The sequence below is a fragment of the Ambystoma mexicanum genome, chromosome 1q, assembly GCF_040938575.1.
Source record: "Ambystoma mexicanum isolate Mex_15411 chromosome 1q, UKY_AmexF1_1, whole genome shotgun sequence".
Lineage (NCBI taxonomy): Eukaryota > Metazoa > Chordata > Amphibia > Caudata > Ambystomatidae > Ambystoma > Ambystoma mexicanum.
The window spans coordinates 852,641,256-852,666,167 of NC_090922.1; the positions used below are offsets into that span (position 1 = coordinate 852,641,256).

Below are 24,912 nucleotides of genomic sequence, written 5' to 3' on the forward strand. Positions count from 1 at the left end.
TCTCAGGACTAGGTGCCTTCAAATGTACCTCTGCAGTAGGGAAAATTACATAAGGTCTCGGTTGTCTTGTAGTTGCCACATCTGTACCCTCCTGCTGCATAGGAAGATACACAGGGACCCTTGCTTCATTTGGGTCCACACAATAATAAACAGTACGCACTGTAAGTGAGTGAAGAATCACAATGAACACAATGCAGGTATAAATGATGTGCCAGTAGGCCCACTTGAAGCAATATCTCCTTGCTCATCGTGGTGGTCTCTCGCTGTTAGCCACGTTATTATTACTGTCGATGTTGCCCATTTTCAATCTTTTTTAAGGAAGGAAAAAAATCAAACTTTGTTCGGGGGAACATCATAAAATAGTATAGCAGCAGCTGAATCTGCTCCAAAAGCTCTTCAAGCAGCTGGCTAATTGTAGAATGATAAACAGGATTCCTGGTGAACACAAAGGAATCGTCACTTTGCCAAATGAAATGAGGATGTGTTTCCAGTAAATAATAAAAGACCAAGGACAGTAAGTTCTGAATGTCTTTCCACAAAAGCCTCATTCAGGATGTTCTCTATATTCTCACAGAAAATGAACGTACTTGCTCTATGATGTCACGTAGCAATTGATTAATTGCCACTAGATTCCTTTGATCTCTCAGGAAAGTACAAACGCCAGTTTGCCTTCCAACAAGATGAGGACGTTCTTCAACCAAGAAATAAAAGACCATTCCAACTAATCTATTAGCATTGTCCTCAGATTGGGGCAGTTGTGTTTTCCAAACTGTACTCAGGAAGCTGAAGAACTTGTTCGATTATGGCTGCAAGCAATCTCCTTATCATTGAACCATTTTTAGGATCTTGCAGGAACAGATGAACACTAATAGTTCTCCCCACAAGCACAGGGTATGCACGAAGAATGAAGACAAAAACAGTAAGAATGATCCAGTGAACGTGGACATCAGGCACTACCATGGATGCTTCCAAAGAGAAACTCGTGAGAAAGGAATCAGGGAACTGTTCCCTCTCCCAGTCGTTGAAAAGGAATTCCAGATCTGGCATCTTTTCCTTCTCGATCAAGACTTAAATGTGTCTCAGTCCAATGTTAGCAAGCTCATGTGGCTCAAGAACAATAACTTTTTTTCACTCCTTGTTTAGCTATTCCAAAGAGTATTCCGAAAGAACCACAGTCCAATGTACTCTTTATCTGTCTATTTGACAGCCTCTGCGTCCTTCTTCCTAGTCATTAATCTAGTCTGCATGTGCTGAACATCTTCTCTGATGCTTGCTTCCGACTGGGGTAGGTGTAAGGGGAACTCTGTTGTAGACCTTCATATCACCAAAGAATATCCACGCTCGTCATCCAAAAAGTTTTACCGCCGATGGTGGGACATCTTCCACAATGAAAGGGCCATGAAAACGCAGTTCAAGTCACTTGCAAACAAGGTTCCTGATCAACACCTGATTTCCAGGAAAAATCTTAGGCAGTAATAGTTTGGTTTGTCTGGTTGCTGTATGGTCTTCATCTGTGTTCTGAGCCTGACACCCTGTTCGCTTGTGTTTTTCTGGAATTACAAGATACTTGTAGTCATACATATTAAGTAGGCATGTAACTAACTTCCAAACAATTGTGCTGTCGTCTGGAATCACTTCTAGTTGTCGGTGGAGGAGTGAGGGGTGTCCTCATTCGCCTCCCTGTCACTATTTCATGGGGCGTAAGATGATGGTCAGAGCCCGGCTGATTACTCAATGCATATAATGCAAGGGGCAAGCAATGTATCCATCTTTTTTCAATGTAAGCTTCAATTTAGCAATCCTTTCTTTAAGCAGGCCATTGAGTCTCTCGCATATCCCATTGGCCTGCGGGTGATAAACCGAAGAGAATGTGTGCTTTACACTAAGCAACAAGCTAATTTGCTCAAAGACTTTGTTCACAAAATGAGGGCCATTATCAGATCTCAATACTTCACATATTCCCCATCTAGGAAATACCTCTTGTACTACGCAGGTGGAATCTGGATGTGTACAAGGACCAGCTTCAATCCACCTTGAAAATGAACATGCTATTACTATCATGTATCTGTATCCATTGCAGACCTGCAGCATATCGATGTAGTCGATGTGTAAATGCTGAAAAGGACCATTAGGTCATGGGATAACTCCTCTAACTGTTCTCAGTGTGTGCCCAGCAGTAAACTTTTGACATACGATGCAGTTTATTACAACCAGTCTCCCGCAATAGCTGCTGCAAGGCTTTCTCTAGTGACAAGCGCAGGGTAGTGTAGCTGTTTGAACGCCACTGTTAATAAGGATACAGGCATCACTGGTTTGCCAGTGCTTTCCTGTCACCACAATGCTTCAGAAGGGGGTAAGAACACCCCCTACGTGTCCACATAACTTTCTCATCCTGTGGTGCTTCCCCTTGAATCTCCATCAATTGAGTTTTAGACAAACTGTTAAAACTATCATTCACACTCATCATCACCACCATTCTTTCATTCACGTCAGGCATATCCAAGTTCATTAGTTCTACTGAACATGCAACTTGTTTTGCTTCTTCGTCTGTGGCTTGATTTCCGCGCAAGATAAAGTCTGTGCCCAATTCATGGAATATTTGCCTGGGTAAAGTGAAATTGCACTGCTGAAAAGCGACTTTGCACTGCCGAAACAAACCCTGATTCATGGAACCGTGCAAAGTGTATTTTGCAGTGCAAAATCCGGGTAAAGTCAGTGCATAGTCATTTTTGCAGTACAAAATGACTTTGCCTGGACTTTGCATGGCCTTTGCATGGCATGGCAAAAATACACTTTGCACAGTTACATGAATCAGAGTTTGTGTCAGCTTGTGTCTGGAGTGCAAAGTCACTTTTCATGTTGAACCGGGAAAATATTCCATGAATCGGGCCTTTAGTGTGAGCTGTGTACTTGATGACCGCAATGGCTACTGGGAGCTGTAGTGCTCTAATACGTCTGTCCAATAAGGCAGCATGCTGCACTGGAGTGCCGTCCGCTCGGAGGTAGCCCCTCCTATTCCAAAGTGGTAGCCATGCATGTAACGTCAACGTCATGTAGGTGGAGCCACTGTACAGCGTTACTTCTTGGTCTCCGTTTTTCTCGAGCACGATAACAGCACCACTAATTATGCAGCCTGGGCTGAAACGTGAGACAGTAGTTGTGCACTTATCAATGCTTCAAACTCCCCATCGGCCCTGTGCTTTATCACAGTGGCAACTGTATGTCTCTGCCCATCATTTTGATCTATTTTCAAAGAACCGTCAATAAAGAGAATTTCCCGAGCTGCTAAAGCATTTTCCTTCACCCTCGGGATTTCATCATAGAATTTCTCATAATTCGAGCAATCATGTGCATGCTCGTCTTCTGCCAGTGTTTCTGCTACAAACATGGCAGGGTTCACTATTTTACATCTAATTATTTTAATCACTGGATTCAATATGACCACCTCATAGGCAGAAGCCCTTTGAGACATCAAAGTACCCATAGGTTTTTCAAAAATAGCAAACAAAGCATGCTCAACAAATAACGCAATGGAATACCCCATTATTATGCTGGCAGCTTTCTCAATGGTGAACACGGCGGCTGCCAAAGATTGTTCGCATAGGAAGTGACCCCTCATTACTGGGTCCAGAATCCCACTGTAATATGCTAGAGGCTTGTACCCCAATGTGGTTCTCTGCGGGAGTACTGCTGTCATGACTGTGCCATTTGTGTGCAAAAACAAAAATAATTCCTCAGCATAATTGGGAATCCCTAAGACTGGAGCTGTGCAAATTGCCTTTTTCAATTCGTCAAACCCTTCCTCCATTTCCTCAGTCCAGACAATTCTTTCCTGGATTGCCTGTGCCTTTTTCAGAGCCTGTAACAAGGGTCTTAAATATGAAGTATAATCGAATACCTATGCTCTAACATAATTGCATAGTCCCAAAAATCTTTGCACGTGCTTTATCATGTGTGGCTTCGCTGTTTTCAAAATGGCCTCAGCCTTTTCAGGTGTAACTTTCTTTCCTTCATGCGAGATTAACTGCCCTATGTATAACACCTCTTCCTGACAATACTACAATTTCAACTGGTCTACTTTATATCCTTTCTCTGCTAGAACAATCAGCTGAACTGAGTCACGTCTGCACTCTTCCTCTGATGTGCTGCAGACTAGAATGTCACCCACGTATTGCAACACAACACTTTTAAAATCAATATTGCTTAAGTCCATCTGCAGGACTCTATTAAATATCAATGGGGACTCACAGTACACCTGGGGTAATTGTGTGCTTTTTAACTTGGTCTGTCTGAACTTAAATGACGTCAGATCTTGAGAATCTTTATGCAATGGGATACTACATATGATCGTTGTCTGGTTAGGAACTAGAGGGATCTTGGCATTTACAATCTGATTAATTGGGCGCATATTTTGAATTAAACACCACAACCCCCCCTTCGATTTCTTGATCGGAAAAACTGCGGTGTTGCATGGTTACTCTGACGTCACTAAGATGCCTTGGTCGATCATGGCGGGTATTGTCTTAAAAATACCCTTGTCTGCCTCTCGAAACATGGTATACTGTCGTGCTCAAGGCAAAATTGCTCCTGGTTTCAGTTTAATCTTGACTTCTCCAGCCCCTTTTAATAGGCCTACGTCATAAGGGCCCGTAGTCCATAATGAAACTGGCACTTTGTCATGTCTTCATCAAAAAATTTGGGACGCTGCTGTACCAACATCATTTTCTTAGGAACCTCGCCTTTTATTGCCCTCACCCAATAAGTGATACTCATTTCAAATACTACTTTGTCATCTGATGGGTGGTCTCTAAACATATCCTCGTCAGTGATGTCAGTCAACCTGTAACCCTCTCCAATGGCAATCACTGTGCTCCATCATCTTCCTTCATCATCAACCCCATCAAGCATAGCTAATTCTCCTCGCACTATAGCTGCTTACAATTATAAGGCAAAGACGTGTCCCCCCTCTTCATCCATAGGTATCCTCGACCTCAATAAAGGTATTCTCATAGTCTTACCCACTAAACCAGGTAGCCATGTTAACAAAATGCGTACCCCATAGTGAAAGACGTCTGGTTCTAACGGTACCCCTCATATGGCCATTTGTCCTATAAACGCCATGATAAATTCACTTACATTGAAATAAGGCATTCCTGGTGTTGAACGCACTATACCTTCATCAGTAAACAAAATCGTCATGTTTAACTGTCATTAAATCTCGACCCAGTATGTTAACTGGTGTCTGCCATGAATACAATAGTGGCACAGCCATTTCACATCCTCCTATTGAGACTGGCAATCTCTCAGTAAAAGGAAATCTACTTGTAGCTCCTTTGAAAGCTTGAGCATTCATGGCATTTCTCGATAATGTCAATTTCCCCTCTCGTATACATGAGCGTGTTGCACCAGTGGCTACCAAAAAAGAAAAAGATTTGCCTCCTATAGTGACGTCAACCCTCGGTTTCTCTTGGGGATTGGGAGTCACAGATAGCACTGAACACATCAAGACACCCAGTGAGCTGTCCTATTATGGGTACATGCTTATTACCGTGCCTGTGAAAGTATTCCCTCCCTCGACAGTGACAACCCTATCCTACGAGTAATTAACTGTGCAGTATGAGGGCCCTGCTGTATTTGCATGGGTGCATGCTGTGACTGCCCTTGTGGCGGATTCACTGATGCTTGCTGCGGTTGCAAACTGTGCTGTATTCCCGGCGCTTGTGCTTGCTGCACTGTCTGATTTTGGGCAAACCCGTCCCTACAGGGTTGGCTATATGCAGGCGGATAAGTGGTTGCCCCTCTTGGGTATTGCTCATTCTGCACAAACCCTTGGCTCCCACATGTTCGTGCTAAGTGCCCTGTCATTCCACATGTCCAACATACAGGTGAAGGTCTCCTAATTTGCCCTCTCTGCATGCTTTGGTTATCATGTTGCGTATCCTGAAACCCACCTTGAGTATTCTGGAAATGTCCCTGATTATTCTGGAAGCCTCCTTGATTATTCTGGAAGCCTCATCCTCAAAAACCTCCCCTACCCCTTGGTACGAATCCATTATTACCTTGGTCAAGTTGCCTTTGGTTATTCACCTGCGGCATACCTACTGCCTGCTGGGATCCAGGCCCTTCTCCGCTAGTCAGCATTGCCCTTTCGATGGTGTATTTTGACAATTTCTTCTGCACTAACTTTGCCTCTTCAACTTTCCTAACATCATCTGTCCTTCGATTGTTCTCCTGCAACAGTCTGCAATAATGTGCAATGGTCAGCTGTATTTCTGACCATGGTTTTGCCTCCATACCAACCAATTTACTGAGCTGTTTCTGCACTTGGTCTGGCAGCCCTTGGCATAATATATGGTAGAATACAGGTATAGATTTCCCCCACGGTTCCCTCGCTTCCAAACTCCATTCCTCCTGAAAATTCCCAATGTAAAAAAGAGGATTCTCCCCTTCTTGCATTTTCCATGCCCTTATAGCTCCCATATCTGACATATCTGGATACTGCACTCTAAGCACTTTCTAGACTGCCGCTCTAGAGTTATTAAATGGTGCTCGGTCATGATAACACTCGGATATTCGGCTCTTGACCAAATGTCGTCAGCTCTCTCCGCAAGGATAGCAGCTAGAAGACCTTTAATGTCTCCTATAGCTAACGTATTTCCTCCTGTCATTTTCTCTAATTCATGTATCCATTTCCCAGCGCCGGAAGTTAAACTAGGGAGTTTACACCTTAAATTATCCCTATCCAGCTGGGCCATGGTATATACTGCGGTCTGGCCCCTGCCTTCTCTAACAAAGGAGAAAGGGAGATCCCAAAATTGCATTTATCCCCCATTGTCTGTTTGTCCATAGCAGGGAGAATGGTTCCCCACCGCCTTCTTCCCGGTAGTGACCTTAGCCTGCTCACATAAGGTGGCGAGTCCCCCACCTCTCACCATGAGATCGCCCTTTGGATTGATCTACCCGCGCCAGAGGTTCTGACGCCCGAGATTTAGGTAGGTCTAGATCTGACCATCTTACTTCTCTGTCCATTGGAGAACACTCCTCAGGACCACATGCACTAGTGCCCTCCATCCCAGAGAAGGTTTCTCTGTCCTTGTCTGACATATCCTGTCCCCAACTTGTGTGACTTCCCGCCATTTCGTCTCTATTCAGAGTTAGCCTGTCCAAAGACAAAGCTCTATGCTACAAACTTCCCTCCTTGCCTTGCAACTGCATACTTTCAAGTCGATTGTTTTTTCCCTTTCCTTTCGGTTCTTTCTTGGTCCTCATCTTATGACAGACCTTATCGATTTTGTCTCTGTTAGGGAGAATTCTCTTATAAGGCTAATTTCCCAAACCTAATGAGTCCCCCAGCAGCTTTGCTGGATTTTTTGGGGTTTGTTTTTTTCTCCTGCTAAGAGTGAGGCTCTTTTACTCCCACTCTTAGGCATGATTTGAGATATGTCTCTGACTATTTGTGTGATTTTGGGCTATGGGGTCTTTTTACTCCATAGGGTATCATCTGTTTTTTGTGTATGTGTTACACAGCACCCTCAGTGCAGTAACACAGGGGTGTCATAGTGACCCCCAAACATAGACTCCATACCCTGGGACTGACTACTGTCTCCCAGGGCATGTAAAGTCACCATTGACTTTACTAGTCCTAAATTGTGAACAGAACCAGTACAAACCATCATATTGTTGAAGTACTGGAAGGGGTTAATTATTTTGCCCCGGGTCTGTTTTCAAGGGGGCACTGTCCAGTCCCCCCTTGTCGAGTTTCTGGCTGGTGGCAGTGGTTACCACGCAAAATATTCCACCAGAATATTCTCTATGGGATTTTCCCATTGATTTTAAACGCACCACTTTTTGGTGCAATGTTAAAGATACCGCCGGTTTATTTATTTAATTTTAAATTCACGGTTGGGTCTTTTTGCCAGAACTCTTTTCTAAAATGGCGTTCGTGTCAGTCTGTAACTCTGATCAAGGTCGAGTCCTTTGTTCCACTTTTTGGCGGGCTTCTCCACAGAAGCCCTCCAAATGGTGCCACTCTGTCTGGGTTCCATAGGATGTGTGGGGAGCAGTATTGGCACCCTGGACTGCGTTGCCTTAGCAACTCAAGTCGCACTCTGTTCTAATTGGGCCAGTGGTGAGCCGCCCGGCTCACCACTTAGCATGTTTGAGTGACAGCTAGGCTGTTGAATGGGGGTTTTTCTGCATAAAAGCAGGGCCTTTGGGACTGGAACTTCAGAAGTCACCACAGGAACTAAGAATCCGAAGAGGGAAGAAGCTGAGTCATCTGCAACGACGACACCACCGGTGAAGCCCTGCTGCAACTACCTCACCACTTTCCTGACGACAAGAGAAGATCTTCTGCTGGACGAGTCTTCTTCCTCTGAGCTGGTGGGACCAACCAGTTCACCCTTTTCGCCTTCCAAAGACGTCTCTTGGTTGAATCACCCGTGCCAAGCACCCCAGCGGCCGGATAGCCAAGCTTCACCACTTTGACCGTGAATAAAAGGAACGCACCTTTTATCGACGAACTCCGCGGCTGGTTTCATCCCTGTGCAGTGCAATGACGCCACGTTTCCTCCTCGACAAGATCCTCTCTTCCCATGGTCGAAACAACAAACTGCATCCACTCCCAGGAACAACTGCCGCCGCTGGAGCTTCCTCTCTCTTTAAGGTACTGTGTTCCACCTGGCCTCCCTTTCTTCGGATTTCTAAAGGTGACCCTTAAATCCTTGGCTTTCCAACTGGGTTGGCTCCAGACCTTCTAACGTTCCTTTCCGAATCACCCCAACCTCTTTTGAACACTCTGCAAAGACTTTTAGTGCATTTTAAACCGTGTGATCCTGGGCACATTTCGCTTTGCTCCATTTAAAGTGGGCCTGGCCTATGAACTTTGGCTCTACAGTGTATACTGCCTTCACTGACTTGCTTTGGACTTAGAAAAGTGTTGGGAACTGTTTTATTTTTATGCTCTGCCTTTTTCTCCCCCTTTAACCTAATTATTGGAGTGTCATCTAAGTTACGCGCTCACCTCTGTTTTGACAAAAAGTGGTGTTTTAACTTAGACTTGTCTAGTAATTGCTAGGGGAGGTGTAAATACTTTTCTGATTGTGTTTTGAACTTGCTTTGACTTATAGTGCTAGCGTGTTTTCTAAAGTGTGTGTTAAATAAATAATTATATACTTTTTATACAAAGCTCTGGTCAGTGTTTGTTTGCCCTATTGTGTATACTCTATACACTGCCTTACTCTTCTTGAGAGAAGTCTGACTGTTCAGCCACAGCTACCAGGTAAATCTGGGTGGTACAGACTGCTACCAATTGGGTTTACTGCTTACTCCTGTAGTCTAAATCTTTTTGCAGTGTTCCCCAAGGGAACTGCACAGGATTCTGCCTAACAGTCTCCAATGCGTCTCTTGTCAAACTCATCTTCTAGAGTTGCTCTAGACGGACCTGGCATTGGTTCATGTGTCGGGAAGAATTCTTCTATGTCCTTGCATGCTACTACTGGATTAGGCGCCATTAACTCTTTATCTATGCGATCAATATCGCATGCCCTTTGCCTTCTCTTTTGTTCTATTTCTTCGTCAAGCTCTCTTTGTTTTCTTGGTTCTTCTCTTACCCTTTCCTCTTCTTGTCTTTTCACCTCTCTTCTCTCATTTGCCCTACGTATTTCTTCATCTCTGAGTCTTTGCATTCCTTTATCTCTTAATTTCTGCTCTTCCTCTTCCACGCCTTTCCTTTCTACCTTGTCTCGTTCTTGGATTGCCTTCTGTCTATTATATTTTCTTTGCTCCTCTGCCCTTTCCTGCTTTTTCAGCTGCTCATCTTGATACAGCTGTTCCTGTCTTTGTCTATCCTTTCTTTTGGCCTTGTCTTCTTTTAATCATTCCTCTCATTCTCTATCTTTTTTATCTTGTTTGTCCTAATTTCCCTGTGCCTTTTTTCCTCAATGCTCTTTCCATCAAGTTTGACAGCACATCCATTTGTTTCTGTATAAGCGCTACCTCATCAGCCTGATCTTTCTCTCCTTTCTATTTCTTTATCTCCCACCCTATGTCTAGAGACATACTTGGTCAATCACTTCTCTCTTTGTCCCATAAGACTTTAGAGATCATGTCCCTTTCTGGAGTCTTTTCTGGACTCTCGTCACTGATATGCGCAGGCGACTCATATGCCGTGTTGCTGTACCCTATTGCTGCCTTAAGCTCTCTCAATGCGTACACTCTGTCATCCTTCATACTATTGCCATTTATTTCAGGTGCGTTGGGGGAGCAGAAGGCTCCTCACCCCCCTCTTTGCACTGGTTAAGCATCCAGTCTTCAAGAGGTGGGTCTTCCTGTTCCTCCTGGTACATTTTCCAGAGCTCTAAGCTCGCTGGCCTCTTTTCTAACTTCTTTCCGTGTATGCTGCGTGTAAGTATGTTGTCATGTGTTGCAAAACTGCTTTTGCTAATGATCCCCCTTGTGGCCATGGCATGAACATCTTATCTGCCGTGCCCTTAACCCATTCCGCACTGTACTGCTTAAGCTTGGGTGCGTGTTTGGCAACTGCTTGCATGGATGTATAAGCAGAGTAATATCCTCCATTTTGACTCGTCACACTTGACTGTCAATACTAACCGTTGTGTTTAACACTTTATAAATACGTCTCTGAAAAATAACACAATAGGAGCATGCACCAATTGTCGCAGCTCAAAACCTCTTACGCCATGTTCTATTTCAATCTACTTATTCACTAAAACAGCATCAGTTCAACTAAATAAATAATTTTCAAATCTCTGCTTTCTTTTCACGTTTCCTAAATTTTCACCATTTCTTCACCACATATACATTATATATCACATAAAACAAAAAGACGAACTGACAGACTTGACCGGCCTACATATATCTCAATCTGCCTTCTGACTACTTCTCTGTTCACACTCTTCGTGACTATCCTTGCCCCTAATAAAATACTCCAATGGAGTGTGTGAGTCGTTCCCTTTAGACGATCTTTAATCGTCCGTAGCCTACGTCATCCACTTTCGGGACTCTGGATACAACCCCTTCTGACGTCCCTATGACGTCAGAAGATGTCGTCTCAAGTCAATTACTTAATAACTCGAAGCTCATCGTCTCAAGCTATTCACTTAACAACTCGACGCTCATCGTCTCGGGTTAATTACCCAACCAAGCCTCTGTTACTTATTTTCCCTTATCACTATCTCCACTCACTGCCCATTCGTGTTTTGCCACCTCACTCAGTTGTACTCACCATCTGCATTTTCGACTTCCGACTCTCTCGATGGTGGCCTCCTCAACCAGCCGCTTCAGCCTTCAGTCTGCTCAGCTTCCTGTAGAAATCGGGAGGGGATTCTGTTTGAAAAACGAGGGACCCGTCCCACCTGCACTTGCAAGATTCTTTAAACTAACTGCCGCTATCTATAGGGAGCTTTACGTCCTTTCAGCTAAATGGCGGAGGACGTCTGATATTTCCAGGACCTCCAAGCTTGCTAGGTTGACAGATTTTTAACCATCCTCTCCGCTACCACGTGAACTGGTGTTATCAGCCCGGCCCTTTAAGACAAGGTAGCAATACTAAGAGATGGATGGGGATGCAGAAGTTACTCAAACATCAATAATCAGACTAACTCAGGAAGTTCGCAAATCAAAGCTGTTTTATTTTGAAATTGTCTAAAACAGGGAGTTACAACGAACATCGACAGTTCTTTCGATCTTCTCACACAACAAATTTCATAAAGAACCATGTTATATAGCAAAAACTTGTCATCGCTGACAACATCCTACGTAGAAAACTATAAAAACTTATTGGAGAAAGTGATAGAATTAGAAGGAACATCTAGGTATACGTTCCATACTTGTCTAAGAGATTGATAGGGTCTCTAACATCAGGTGGGGCAACTAAGCTCTTACCTCATACAGGTCACTACGAACATCATCAAATACACAACGTCCCATTGGTTACACAAACTATAGGGCTCTTTACTACGTGGCCCTCTATAATTGTTTGGTCCCCTTACATCTGTCAGTACTTTTCCACATACGCCCTCTGCACGCAGGCTGGTCTCCACGTGCTGGTGGGTTGGTCTTGATCATAGCTTCCCACCAATTAACATATCATCTATCATCACCTCTTGTGGTCTGCACATCAATTAGGGCTTTGAACTCGGCCTTGGAAATGTTTCTTGCTCTGGAGAATACGAGGGATTATAGCATATTCTGCCTACTTGCGTTGGCGTAGCACGTCATGAATATCTGTGTTCACCCATCCACGTGACTGAAGACCATGTTTTAGAGCTCTGGTGCATTTAAAATACTAATATTTAATGAATCTGATGAAGTCTTCAATGTTTTCGTGCCCCTCCTCTGAACAGGAGTTTGTTTTTTCACATGGTTGTAAGTACTGTCTGATCATTCCTGCCTAGTGTGGCCTTGGATTCTTAAGGCTGGTCCAGCCTCGGCCTTCTTTGATCCACTCCTGTAATTCAATTGCTTTTCAGTTGCTACACACTGGAAAAGCCTTCCTTTTTCTAGTCCAGCTCTGCTAAAATGTGTAGTGGAATCATCCATAGTTCACTCACTCCTATACATATATGATTGGTGCATGCTGCAATCTATTAGCTACATAGCTAGCCTTTGTCTACTTGCGTTTCTTTGCATCTGTACATGTGTAAAATACCTTGATATCTTCATCGTCTTTGTAACATAAACAGCTTCATTTTGATGCCGAAATGTTGCTTATCTTCGATACTTTCTTAATGCCTATAGAATGTCTATGTTCTGGTGTCTCAGCATCTCTTCTGGGTGCATCAGACTTGCTTTGTGTGACATCACCAATCTTCTCTTTTGCTAATTTTTACCGCTTCTTCTGGGATTTCATTTAAATGGCTGTCATATTGTCGTGTATGCAGGTACGGTTTTCACAATGGGAACCTTGCCTCCATCTTTACTGGCACTGCTTGTATTTCACATTCTGGTTCCTAGCATATAGGCAACATGGGAGCGGTGCTTGAGGTGGCGGTACTTGGCTCCTTCTCTACACTAGTTATAACTAGATTGTTTACATGGATGTTGTTGTCTCTGTGCATGGCCATGGCTGATTCACTGTTGCTGGTCCTTGGATTGAACAATGTTTTCATCTTACTGCAAACAATGGTTATTAAGGAATTCATTCCATCCTACAATTCGTTTCATATCTAATGTATGTCTGTATACTATTTCAGAGTGTTATGTCCAACCGTTTGAGTAAAATTACTTTTAGGCATTACACTGTTATGTCAGACTCTGCTCACAGGCCTGTGTATTTGGTATTTTAAGACATTGTAATATTATTTATGATACCATGCCATATGGTACAGAGATCAAAAGCATTGAGTAGTCCTCCTGGGCAGGCCTTATAAGATGCAGGCTTTGTGATGTAGCTGCTGATGTAAAAGGTTAGAAGTATTTAATCAGCCTGCAGGGGCCATTCGCTCATGCAATAATAGTCACGTCATGACTGACACTTTAGGTTGCATGTTAGGTGAGTTGGGCCCTGTTAGGGGAGTTTTTCTAAAGTCCTACTAGCAGTAAGACTTTAGTAAGATATCCCAATGGTTTGTAGATCCCCAACTCGTAGTATCAGTCTCTACAAGCTCAGGACCTTGGTAGAGTGGCAGAGCAGTCAGGCTTATCTTAAGAGGCATATGTGAGCAGTAGGTAAGTACACTGACTCTTAGACAGGCACAACAAAGAAACACTTAGACATATGGTTATATAAAAAGTATATATTCATTACATTTATACCAGAATCATTGTAAATATTTCAGACGTTTATACTAGAACACTTAAGAATACTTGATAATATACTTCAAATGTCACTGTTCGCGGTTACATTTGTAGCAACGTTAGAAAGGGAAAAGACAATGTTATTGCATTATCAGTTATTCGGCACTCAGGCAGGTTTAAACGGTTTATACGGTAATATATTTACTCTGTAGACAGATATAGTAAAGTCACTTAAAGGGAGGAAAGTGGTTAGTTAGTGTAACATAAGATTAGTTCAAGATTCTAGAGACGATTTCTTTGCCTAGTACGTGTTTTAAATCCCGAGACGCAACTCTAGCTAACGACAATTTGGAGAGGGCTTGAAGTCTTGACAAGCAGCGATTTATGAAGAGTTCCTGTGGATTTCTATCAGTGTCTAGAGTTATCGAAGCAGCAAGTTAACAACTAACAAGTGAGACCTCAAAATGGACTCGAGAAGGGGACACAAGCAGCGGCTTGGGTCTGAAGTAAGAGGGGGTTGGCCTGGACACCTCTACATGCACTCCAACGCTATGGAGCAACTTCTTGGACTCAAGTAAACAATACCTTTCTCCCCAAAGTACCTTAGGTTAGAAGAAAATGTCGTGCTGGATGCTCCGCAATGTTGCAGCGCTAGACCCGACCTCTGGATTCCTTGGTTTGGTGACTGAAGGCAGGACAATGGACAGGATCGCTCAGCAGTGGTCTTGAAGGAGGACCTGTGTCATAACTTTCAGCAACTTCTTGGTGTCTGTTTTGCAGCACCAACAAAGGACACAGATTGCCCGGTCAATCTTCTTCACTTCCTGCAGTCCCGCACACTTAAGGGGTCAGCAAAGATTTGGACGATTCTGCCTTTCCACGATGATGCACTCAAAATGGGCAGCACGTCTCCTGGTATTGGGCTTCCGTAGCTCTGGAAACTCCCAGGACCTCGTGAGATGGCTTGTTTAAAAGTTAGTGTAGGTCTTGGACCACCAGCCAAAGGGAAGGAGTTGTACTCTTCAGAGCTCCTTTGGTTCACAGAAAACGGGGTCAGGACAGCAGTGGTAGCTTCACGGTGTTGCAAAGGATCTGCAGTCGTCTCTGGTCGTCTTCGTCTTCAGTTACTTCAGCTTCCAGTGGTCAAACTGCTTTTCACTCCAGAAGCCTCACCTTTTATACAATTCCAGAACACAATCCTCTGCAATCTCTCTCAGCATTTTATACAAAGGTGCGTTTGGCTGTCCAATCAGGGCCGCCAAACCCCCTGTGTGAGCTGGACCTATTCAGGCACTCTGGCAGACAAAGGACAGGGGGGTGGAAAAATCCTGTCTGCCCAGACACTGTGGCCTAGCTGGGGATACGTATGGTTTCCCGCCAAAGGCAAAACACCCACACACTGACCTCCCCCTCCCAGAATGGTAGAAGAAGGGCTAACAAAGATCAACCATGCTAGTAATGGCATAAAAAGAAGGGGGACCCAAGTTGGTACCCTATTGTGCACTATCGAGGCTATGGACATAGCCTGTGGTATAAAAAATACACAACAGTTGGTAGAAAACGTCCACTGCCACCAGCCATAACTAGGTGATTGTCTATGTGACTAAAAAGTCACAGGAGCAGAGAGAAGAGGGCACTCCTCTGAAGGTGGTGTGTGCCAATCTCTCAGACTATAAGGCTTTTTTGTAGAGATACTAAGTACTATCCTTAAGAACTGTAGTTACTTGAGGTTACAGAAAAAGAATCTTAAAGGGGGGACCCCCAAGGGTCCCCAGCAACACTGCCCATAAAGAGATGTATGCTGCAGTAGTAAAACATTGATGCCTTTAAGAGCTATGGAGAAGTTAGATTGCATAGTACAGGTTGAATACAAATAATAGAGTTCCAAAAGACAGAGACCACAAGAAAGAATGAGAGGAAAAAGGCCCCACACATTCAGGATTGAAAGGGAAAAAAAGGTCCAGAAGTCCAGCAAAAAGTGCTGGGGGTCTCAATAGGAGCAGGGATGAAGCATAAAAATTATAAATCTGGTGTAACGATAAGCTTCATGTATAAGAAAGGCTAACATCCTTCATGCATGTATTGTACATTTCAAAGGACTCATCATACAAAAACCAAATAAATGAATCTGGCTTACCTTCTGTGGCATTTGGTTTAACTGTTGGCTGTGCCTCACCACCTTGATCGAAGGAATCTGGAAACACAAAAATAACATACCCTTGAGCTAGAAGAACCACACATTGGAAAAATGTGTCAACCTCAAATGAGTGCACAGTGAAAAGAGATTGACAGCAATGTACTGTAATTTTCAAAAATATCAAACAAACCAAGATTGTTAGAGATCTGATATCAACAATTTCAATTTCTAATAAAGCTTTAGAAGGTATTCAGAGGTATAAAACACACTTTCAGTAAATGTATAACCTTTGGTACTGGTGATATTCCAAATTAGATTAAAAGTGATTTGTAAGGATTGTCAAGGTTTGACCCCCTGCGCCCCTCACGTGCGAATGAAAATTAGGTGCTAGCATCACGGAATGTCAAGAAAACTCCGGGCTATTTCCCACTTCTCAAATCATGATTTCATTTTTAGATCATGAGATGTTTGATTTCCACAGGTAATTGGTCACTGCAAACTGAATGGCAGCATCGGAAGTGTCGATTGGTTGCTGGCGAGCAGACTTAGCTTTCAGAAAGGGTGTCAACCTTTGCCTTTGTGAGGTCCCGTGATTGGGGCAAAAGAAAAGGATATATTGTTTTTAGCGCCACAAGAAGATACCTGATATATCCTTGTCCAAATGCAAAGCAGCGGTATTAGCAGCTACAGTGATAACCACAAGATAGAACATGATCTACACTTCCCTTCCATCTAGTGGGCACCTGCAACATAGATAGCTTGTCATGTCTATTTAATTTTCAGCTTCAAGGGCCTCACTACCCTTATAGGTGGCATTTTACTTTCCCTGACTGTGTCCCTCCCAAGGCCTTCTTTAAAATAAATTTGTAAATACATTTTACTAATATCACAAAGATGCTTCAGGCACAGTTTTCCCAGCATGGTATACATGAAAGCTAGCAATCAGTTCCATCAACCCAATTTCAACCTGGGTTAGGTGGTAAGGGCTATCATGTGGTTTTAGCCACAGTTTGATCCAATACACAAAGAGGTGCAGTTTAGCCGTTTCAATGACAGGTATGGGAGTAGTTTCTTACCTGTAACTCCATTTTTCCAGCGTTGGTATCTTTCATGGATTCGCATGCTTTGAATATTCCCCGTCATCAGGCTGGGAAACCCTGGTTACTTTGACTTATTTGACTTAGTAATTTTCCTATGGAAATACATGACACCTTGAGTGTCCCATTGACATTGTTGTGGGTGCTTTTGGTACCCACCAATGGGACATTGAGTGTATGGCTCCGCCCCAGCTGCTTCCCCTCAGATTTTAACCACTCCAGCTGGAGGATACCCCTCAAAGAGGGGGTAGGCTGGAGGGCACATGTCAATCCATGAAAGATACCAACGCTGGAGAAATGGAGTTACAGGGAAACAACTACTCCCTTCTGCAGCATTGGATCTTTCATGGATTCACATGCTGTGAATAGATTTTGTAGCAGTATAAATGTTAGGAGGTGGAAACCAGGCAAACAAAGATTAGGTACTTTAAAATTGTCTGCGTTAATGCGAAAAGAATACATACTCAAGTAGAGAAAGGAAACAACCCCGGAAGCTGCGGGGCTTACCTTACTGGAACAGTCGGTGAAGGACTTCTCGTCCCATCTGCACATCCTCAGCATGTTGCTGGTGTAAGCAGTAGTGCCTGGTAAAAGTGTGGGGCACTGCCCATGTTGCCACTTGACAAATGTCTCTGATGGGTACCCCATACCAGAGAGCCGCAGAGGCAACCGTGGCTCTAGTGGAGTGAGCTCTGGGGGCCGATTGAACCCCATCATGAAATGCCCTGTTTTGATATGGATTTTCCCTTGTTGGATGGACCAAAGGCTACAAACAGCTGCTTAGTCGATCTAAAAGATTTTGTGAGATCCAAATAATATTTCAATGCCCTTTTGACATCCAGGGAGTGCAGAGTCTTTTCTGCTGGTGAAGAGGCATTTCGAAAGAATGTGGCTAGAATTATGGTAGCATTTTTATGAAACTCTGAAGGTACTTTAGGAATGAAATGAGGATTAGTGGAAGAACCACTTTGTCTCTCATGAACCGTAGCTACGGAGGATCTACAACGAAGGCTTTGAGCTCCGAAACACGTCTAGAAGACGTAATGGCCACTACAAAAGCCACCTTCCAAGTTAGAAATGTTATGTGGGTTATCAAAAAAGGTTCAAAAGGAGGCTTCATAAGCCCTGCTAGGGCTAGGTTCAGGCTCCATACAGGAGGAATCCTTTTCTTTGGTGGGAAGGTACAAAAAAGACCTTTTAAGAAGTGTTTGATTAGCCTGTCACTGTAAAGAGGAGAAGATGTTCTTTTCCGTGTAAACCTGGAGATTGACGATAAGTGCACTTTGATGGAAGAGATCGCCAGACCCTCTGTAGCTAACTTTAGCAGATAAGGAAAGATCTGATGAGGTGTTATAGTAGCGGCTGCAGGTTAGGCTCCTATGCACACAATGCACAGAATCATTTCCATTTTCGGCTATAGGAAATGTTTGTAGAAGGAGCTCTAGTTGCTGCTAGAATGTGCCAGCAGTCCTGAGGGATAATCAAATGACCGAATTCGGAGTGGTCAGGAGCCACGCTGTTAACTTGAGAGAGCCTGGGTCGTGATGAAAGATAATTCCGCTGTTCTGGGATAGAAGATTGGCATGATATCCTAGATGAATTGGATCGTCTGCTGCCAACTGAAGGAGATCTGAGAACCAGGTCTGCCTGGGCCAGTAGAGGGCTACCAAGATTATTCAGCCTTTGCGTATCATCTGTATGGTTTTCCTGGTGAGAGGAAATGGAGGGCACGCGTAAGCAAACACGCTGTTCCAAAATTCGTCCCCCTGAGAGTCGGGATGCGGAATCCTGCTGGCAAATTTCTGGCATTGCTTGTTGTTTTGGCTGGCGAAAAGGTCTAGAGGGGGTTGACCCCACCTTGTGAAAATGTTGGCTATCTGGATGCTGTTGCCACTCGTGTGTCCGCGAGGAGTCCCTGCTGAGGGTGTCTGCTTGCTTGTTCTGCATCCCCGGGAAGTGGAGGATCGGACGTAGAATGTTGTGCCGGTTGGCCCATTGCCAGATGGTATGTGCTTCCTGGGACAAGGTGTTTGATCACGCTCTGCCCTGCTTCTGTAGATAAAACATTGTGGTTGTGTTGTTGGTGAGGACACCCACCATCGAATTATCGATTAGAGGAAGAAAGGATTTTAGGGCCCAGTGCACTGCCCGTAATATCAGTACATTGATGTGTAGGACGGCTTCTTCGCAGGACCAGAGGCCTTTGACCTGGTGCAATCCACCTGACTGTCGGTCCCTCCTTAGCCACTCATTGAATGGCTGGGGCAGGACAGGAAGACAGGCAGCCGGGACAGGAAGTCACGAAAACACACTCCTGCAAGTGCTGCTGGCAAACCAGGAGCGTGTATTTTTTTGGTACCGCTCCAGCCACTCATTGATTGGCTGGAACATTTCCTGGTGGTGCTCTGAGGCAGCGGCGAATTCAACTGGGTAAGTGTGCCCCTTTGTTGCCCACTAGCTCCCTTTCCCGCCCCAGCCAACCCTTTATCCCCTTTATTTGCCCGGATCCCTTTAGCTGTCCCAGACCAGTTTTCCCCCTTTCCTGACCCCCAGTCCCATTTAACCCCTTTTGTTGTTGCCCCTTAACCCTTTAGCTGTCCCACACCCGTGTTGCCCCTTTCCTTGACCCCTGGTCCCATGTAACCCCATTTTGGTCCCCCTTAACCCTTTTAGCTGTCCTCAGTCCCATTTTGTCCCTTCACTTGTCCCCTGTCCTATTTAGTCCTTTTGTTGTCCCTTAATCCTTGTGGCTGCCCCATGCCTGTTTTGTCCCTTCTCTTCATCCCCCAGTCCAATGTAGTCCCTTGTGTTGCCCCTAAACCCTTTTTGCTGCCCCACTGCCAATTAGCCCCTTTTGTTGTCCCTCAACCCCTTTAACTGCCCCAAGCCAGTTTTGACCCTTTTCTTGACCCCCCGTCCCTTTAGCCCCTTTTGTTGATTCTAGGTCCTTTAATTCCTTTTGTTGCCCCCAGTCCCTTTTAGCTTTATTCTTTCCACAGCCCCTATTCTTGCCCTCTTAAGCCCCTTATCTTACCCCAGTCCATTTGAGCCCTTTTTTCTTGTCCCTTTAGCCCTTTTTGTTGCCTCCCCAAACCCCTTAGCTAATTTGTTTGCACCAACCCCGTCACGTATGACCATTTACCAGGCTCAGCTCGTGCTTGACCCTTAGAGCCAGGGCAGACCCCCAGGCTCGGCTCTATCCATAAATTCCCTGGCTCTCCGGTATCAGGTCAAATGATTTTTCTTTTTTCCAAAAGGAAAAAAAAGACTGATTTAGAAAGACTGCTCCTTGACCGCACCGAGTGATCTTTATAAAACAAAATGTCAGCACCCGTGCCACACACGAGCGCACGCAGGGGCTGACAAGCACGGCGAGACAGAGGACGAGCAGCTTCTGTAGATAAAACATTGTGGTTGTGTTGTCGGTGAGGACACCCACCATCGAATTATCGATTAGAGGAAGAAAGGATTTTAGAGCCCAGTGCACTGCCCGTAATATCAGTACATTGATGTGTAGGACGGCTTCTTCGCAGGACCAGAGACCTTTGACCTGGTGCTTGTCCAAATAAGCACCCCATCCCGCCTGGGAGGCATCGGTTCCAATGGTAAGATGGTAATTTGTCTATATCAGTGGCATTCCTTTTGCGACATTGCAGGGGTATGTCCACCAATTCAGTGTGTTTGACAGAGTCCATGAGATGGTTACTTTGTCTGACCAGGAACCCCGGGTTTGGGACCATTTGGTAGCCAGAAACATTTGCACTAGCTGCATGTGCAACCGGCAGTGGGGAATAAGCAGAATGCACATGGACGTGGTCCCAAGAAGAGCCATGTATGCTCTAGCTTGTTTGGCATGAATGAGTTTGCTAGAGTCTTTTGATTCTTTCTGCAGTAGGTTTGGCCAGATATTGGCCTGTAAGGAATTGAGTGCCCAGGAAAACAAAACTCCTCAAGGGAACTGTAAAGGATTTTGTATAGTTGATTGTAAAGCCCAACTGTTGGAGCAATGTCTCTGTTTGGTTGAGAGAAGATAAGGCTTGTTGATACTTTGACCCTCGAACTAGCCAATTGTCCAAGTACGACCAAGTACCTGGAGTATACTCCCTTTCCTCTTGCTGATGAGGAACCTTGCGATGGCTTGTTTTCTTAGCATTTGAAGTATCTTGTGCTGTAAAACTTGAGGATGTGGGTGAGATACCTTTGTAGGGGGATCAGGATTTGTGGGCGCTTGAACTACAACAAGTGGCTGTACTGTATTGCATCTACCCACCCACCTGTCATTCGCTATTGTTTGCCAATCATCGAGGTAGAACGCCACATTGTTGTGCCTTATTTTGCCTACTTTTCTTCGAGGTGGCAGATCTGCGCATTCTTTGCCCCTGGTATTCTCTGTTGCGCTGGTAGGATTGATAATTCCGCTTGTAGCCCTGTGAGTAATATCCGCCCTACCATAGTTCTTGTTGTCTCTGGAGGCTGAGAATCTTGCATTGCCTGAGGCTCCTCGAAAGGAGCGAAAGGAGCGAAAGGACCTCCTGCTTTGAAGGGCTGTGAGAGGCATAGCTTTCATGGCTTTAAGGGCCTCATCAATTTGGTCGCCGAACAGATTTTCCCTTTCACATGGCATATCAATGACCTTGTGTTGTACTTCCTGGCGAAAATCCATGCAATGTAGCCATGCCTGGCATCTAAGAACCACGCCATTGCCGATCTGCTTGAACCCAGTTTCAGCAAGGTCTATAGCAATGTTGATGCTGTGATCGAGGCTTCCGTTGCTTCGTGCACCAGCATCATGGCCTCTTTTCTCTGCTGTTCTGGAAATTGTTCCAATTAAAGGTGCCAAACAGTGCCACATATCTCGATCATATCGAGTGACAATTGCCAGGGCATTGGCTGCTTTAATTGTTGTCGCGCCAATGGTGAGAACCTTCTTTCCAAAGGCATCCATTTTCCAATATTCGTTGTCTGGCGGAGTGGGACACTTATATTGTGCTCGAGTCATTAGGCTTGCTGTCGCTGAGACAACCGACTCTGGAGCAGGTTGCGAAGTGAGGCATTTCATTGTAGTATCTGGAGCCTTAAACTTCTTCTCCAACCTTCCTTTAACCGCCGGCTCTGTAAAAGGATGTTTCATAGTACGGAGGCCCTCCTGCCACACATAATCCAGAATGGGTATGGAGAAGACTGTCTTCCTGCGTTAATCCATATGGTCGAAGAGGAAACCAACTTTCTTCTCCTCATCTGGAATTAGACCTTGATCAGTAACTGGTCATTGTTTGGTGTGGTCCCCTCAGGGTCACACACATCCTTCCCCAAGGAAATGAGAATTAGCATGAGTAACCAGTACTTAAGGTGGTCTCTCAGATGAATTGTTTCTTTGCACTGTTGGACTGAAATGTTTCCGTCATGGGAACATCGCTGCCAGGCAAATGCAGTATGGCTTAATGTTGAACCAAACATAATAAGAAACAATCCTATCATCGCAGTTTTATATTAATAAGTCATCCATCCAAAGTAGATATCCCATGCATTACAGATAGAGACCAGCATGCCTGTCTGCCACTAGTATGGTAGGATTGGCTAGGATAAGTGTTATACATGCTTTCCCTTAATGTATGGAGTGACAGACTGAAAGAGATGGAGATTAGTATCATCTGTATATATCTAGAAATCTAGTTGATGTTGGTTGATTTGCTCTGACAGTGGGCACATATATAATTTGACATGTAGTGGGTAATAGCTAAGGGCCCATATGTGATCCATTGTTAGAAATATTGGGGGAACTTAATTTTGTGTTTAGGGTTTCTGATGGAATATAGAACCCATGCCATGATGTTCTGAGAAACCCATCTATTCCTTTCGTCTTTTGATCAGTATGTCACAGTCTATAGGTTGGGGGTCACTGATAGTTCATTGGAAATAGGGGCTGCAAACTGGCCTTCATCGATGGTAACAAGGTAGGCCTCTCGTATGATAACTGGTATCTCGGGAGGATAGATCAGGGGCAACGTGCTCGCCCTGGAAACAAGATGACACAGAGCAACACAGGTTCGATCCCCGGGTCCGCGTTTAGAAACCTCTCGGTATTAAGCGCGTTATAAATAACCTATCACATCATATCATGTCTGGTCATCTCCTGTGCCTGAAACCAGATTAGTATTTTTGAAGTAGGTTAAATTGTTCTATGTAATCCTGTGGATGAACTTTCACTTGGGTTTACTAATTTGGCAAAGGTATGATTTATTAAAATTTACAGTATCTACTTCTTGGGTCCCATTATGTAGAAGCAGCAGTGCTATGTTTCACATGTGATCTAAGTGCTAGATTAATGCAGAATTGTCACCCTATGAGGTGTTCTTAGAGTAAGAGCTTGCCATCCCTAGTTCCTTCTAGTGAGAAAACAAGGTCCCCATTTCATGATTACATGCAGCGGCATGGCCCACCCTCCTGTGCTTTAGAATGACCTGCATTTCCAAACACGAGTGAGGGGTCTGAGGTGCCTGATTATCCTCCTACGGGATGATCAGTGTGATCAAGGCCTGAGGATTCTCTATGAGACAGAGCGTGAGGGGCAGAGAGTTCCAGAAAGTGGGTGCGAGAACAGAGAAACAGGCACCTCCTAATCTTGAGATCTTGAAAGGAGCGATTACCAGTAGGTGTGCAAAGCCATGTCTGAGGATTCTGGTGGGGTGGTAGTGAGTGAGCTTGTTTTGTTGGAAATCCGGCCTTTCTTGTGAATTGTGCGGGTAATGCGCATGGCTTTAGCTAATGGGCAGCCAGTGGAGTCTCCTGAGTGCAGGGGCGATGTGTTTTCTGTGGGAGAATACGAGGAGGAGCTTTGCTGTGGAGCTTTGAATCCGTTGCAGCTTTCTCAGTTGATATGTAGACACGCCTAGGTAGAGGGAGTTCGAGTATTCTAGGTGTTAGAGGATGATGGCCATGATTGAATAAACTCTGTGGCATAGGAGAGATAAGAAAAGATCCACTTGAGTATGTAGATTTGGAAGGTGCATGATCTGAAGACTGGATGGATGTGACAGGAGAGGGTCAGGTCTGAGCTAAAAGTGCATCCTAGGTTTTTCACTGAGGCGGATGCAGTGGTCACAGGTCCAAGGGCCAAGGGATAGGTTGGGGGATGAGTGCGGCCAAGGGATAGGTTGGGGGAAGAGAGCTATTTTGCCGCAGATTAGGATTTCATTTTCTCGAAGGCTGAGGAGCAGGTGATTGTTCATCATCCAGGGTTCAATGTCTGAGTGGCAGGATGAGAGGTCTGGGTGGGGTGAGGAGGGGAAGTTGTGAATCTTGAGGATAATCTGGGTGTGATCAGCATAGTTGTTACAGGTGCGATTGTTGAAATGGGTGAGCTTGGGGAGGGGTGAAAGGTAGAGGTTTAAGAGTAGGGGGCAGAGGGATGCTCCCCGGGGGACTCTGTATGGCACTGGGCAGAGCGAAGAGGAGAAAGGATGGAGACAATTTGGGAGCAGTCAGAGAGGAAAGAGGCGATCCATCTGAGGGCATTGCCCCTTATGCCTAGGGTAAACAGTCTGTTTTGCGAGGGTGGAGTGGTTAAACGTGTTGAAGGCTGCTGAGAGGTCAAGGAGGATGAGAGCAGTGCAGCCCTCAGAGCCTGCTGTTCTTTTCAAGTCATCTCAGATAGAGACCAGGGAGGAATCAGTTTCATTGAGGGGTCTGAAGACAGAGTAGGCAGGGTCAAGAAGGTTGTTGCCCTCACTCAATCTGTGAAACGTGGAGAATGATTTATCAATGTTACCACATCAGCTGATAGCCGGAAAACAAGTACCAGCAGATGGGCTTAGAAGCCATTCTGATACACAAATTGGCTTAATGAAGGTAGTCCCACTGGGAGAGTTCGCAATAATCCATTAGAAGGTACTGTCTGCAGTACTCAGAGCCTAGCAGACC

At 44.7% G+C, this 24,912-nt stretch overlaps 1 protein-coding gene across 4 annotated transcripts in view; it reads right to left on the reverse strand.

Annotated features, from left to right (window-relative positions):
* LOC138538055 (complement factor H-like) overlaps nt 1-24,912 on the reverse strand; it is a 981,558-nt gene that overhangs the window by 404,512 nt on the left and 552,134 nt on the right. For all 4 annotated transcript variants that reach the window (XM_069641504.1, XM_069641501.1, XM_069641502.1 and 1 more), the window contains exon 12: nt 15,896-15,952. In XM_069641504.1, the coding sequence (XP_069497605.1) occupies nt 15,896-15,952 (57 nt within the window). The remainder of the gene's footprint in view (nt 1-15,895; nt 15,953-24,912) is intronic.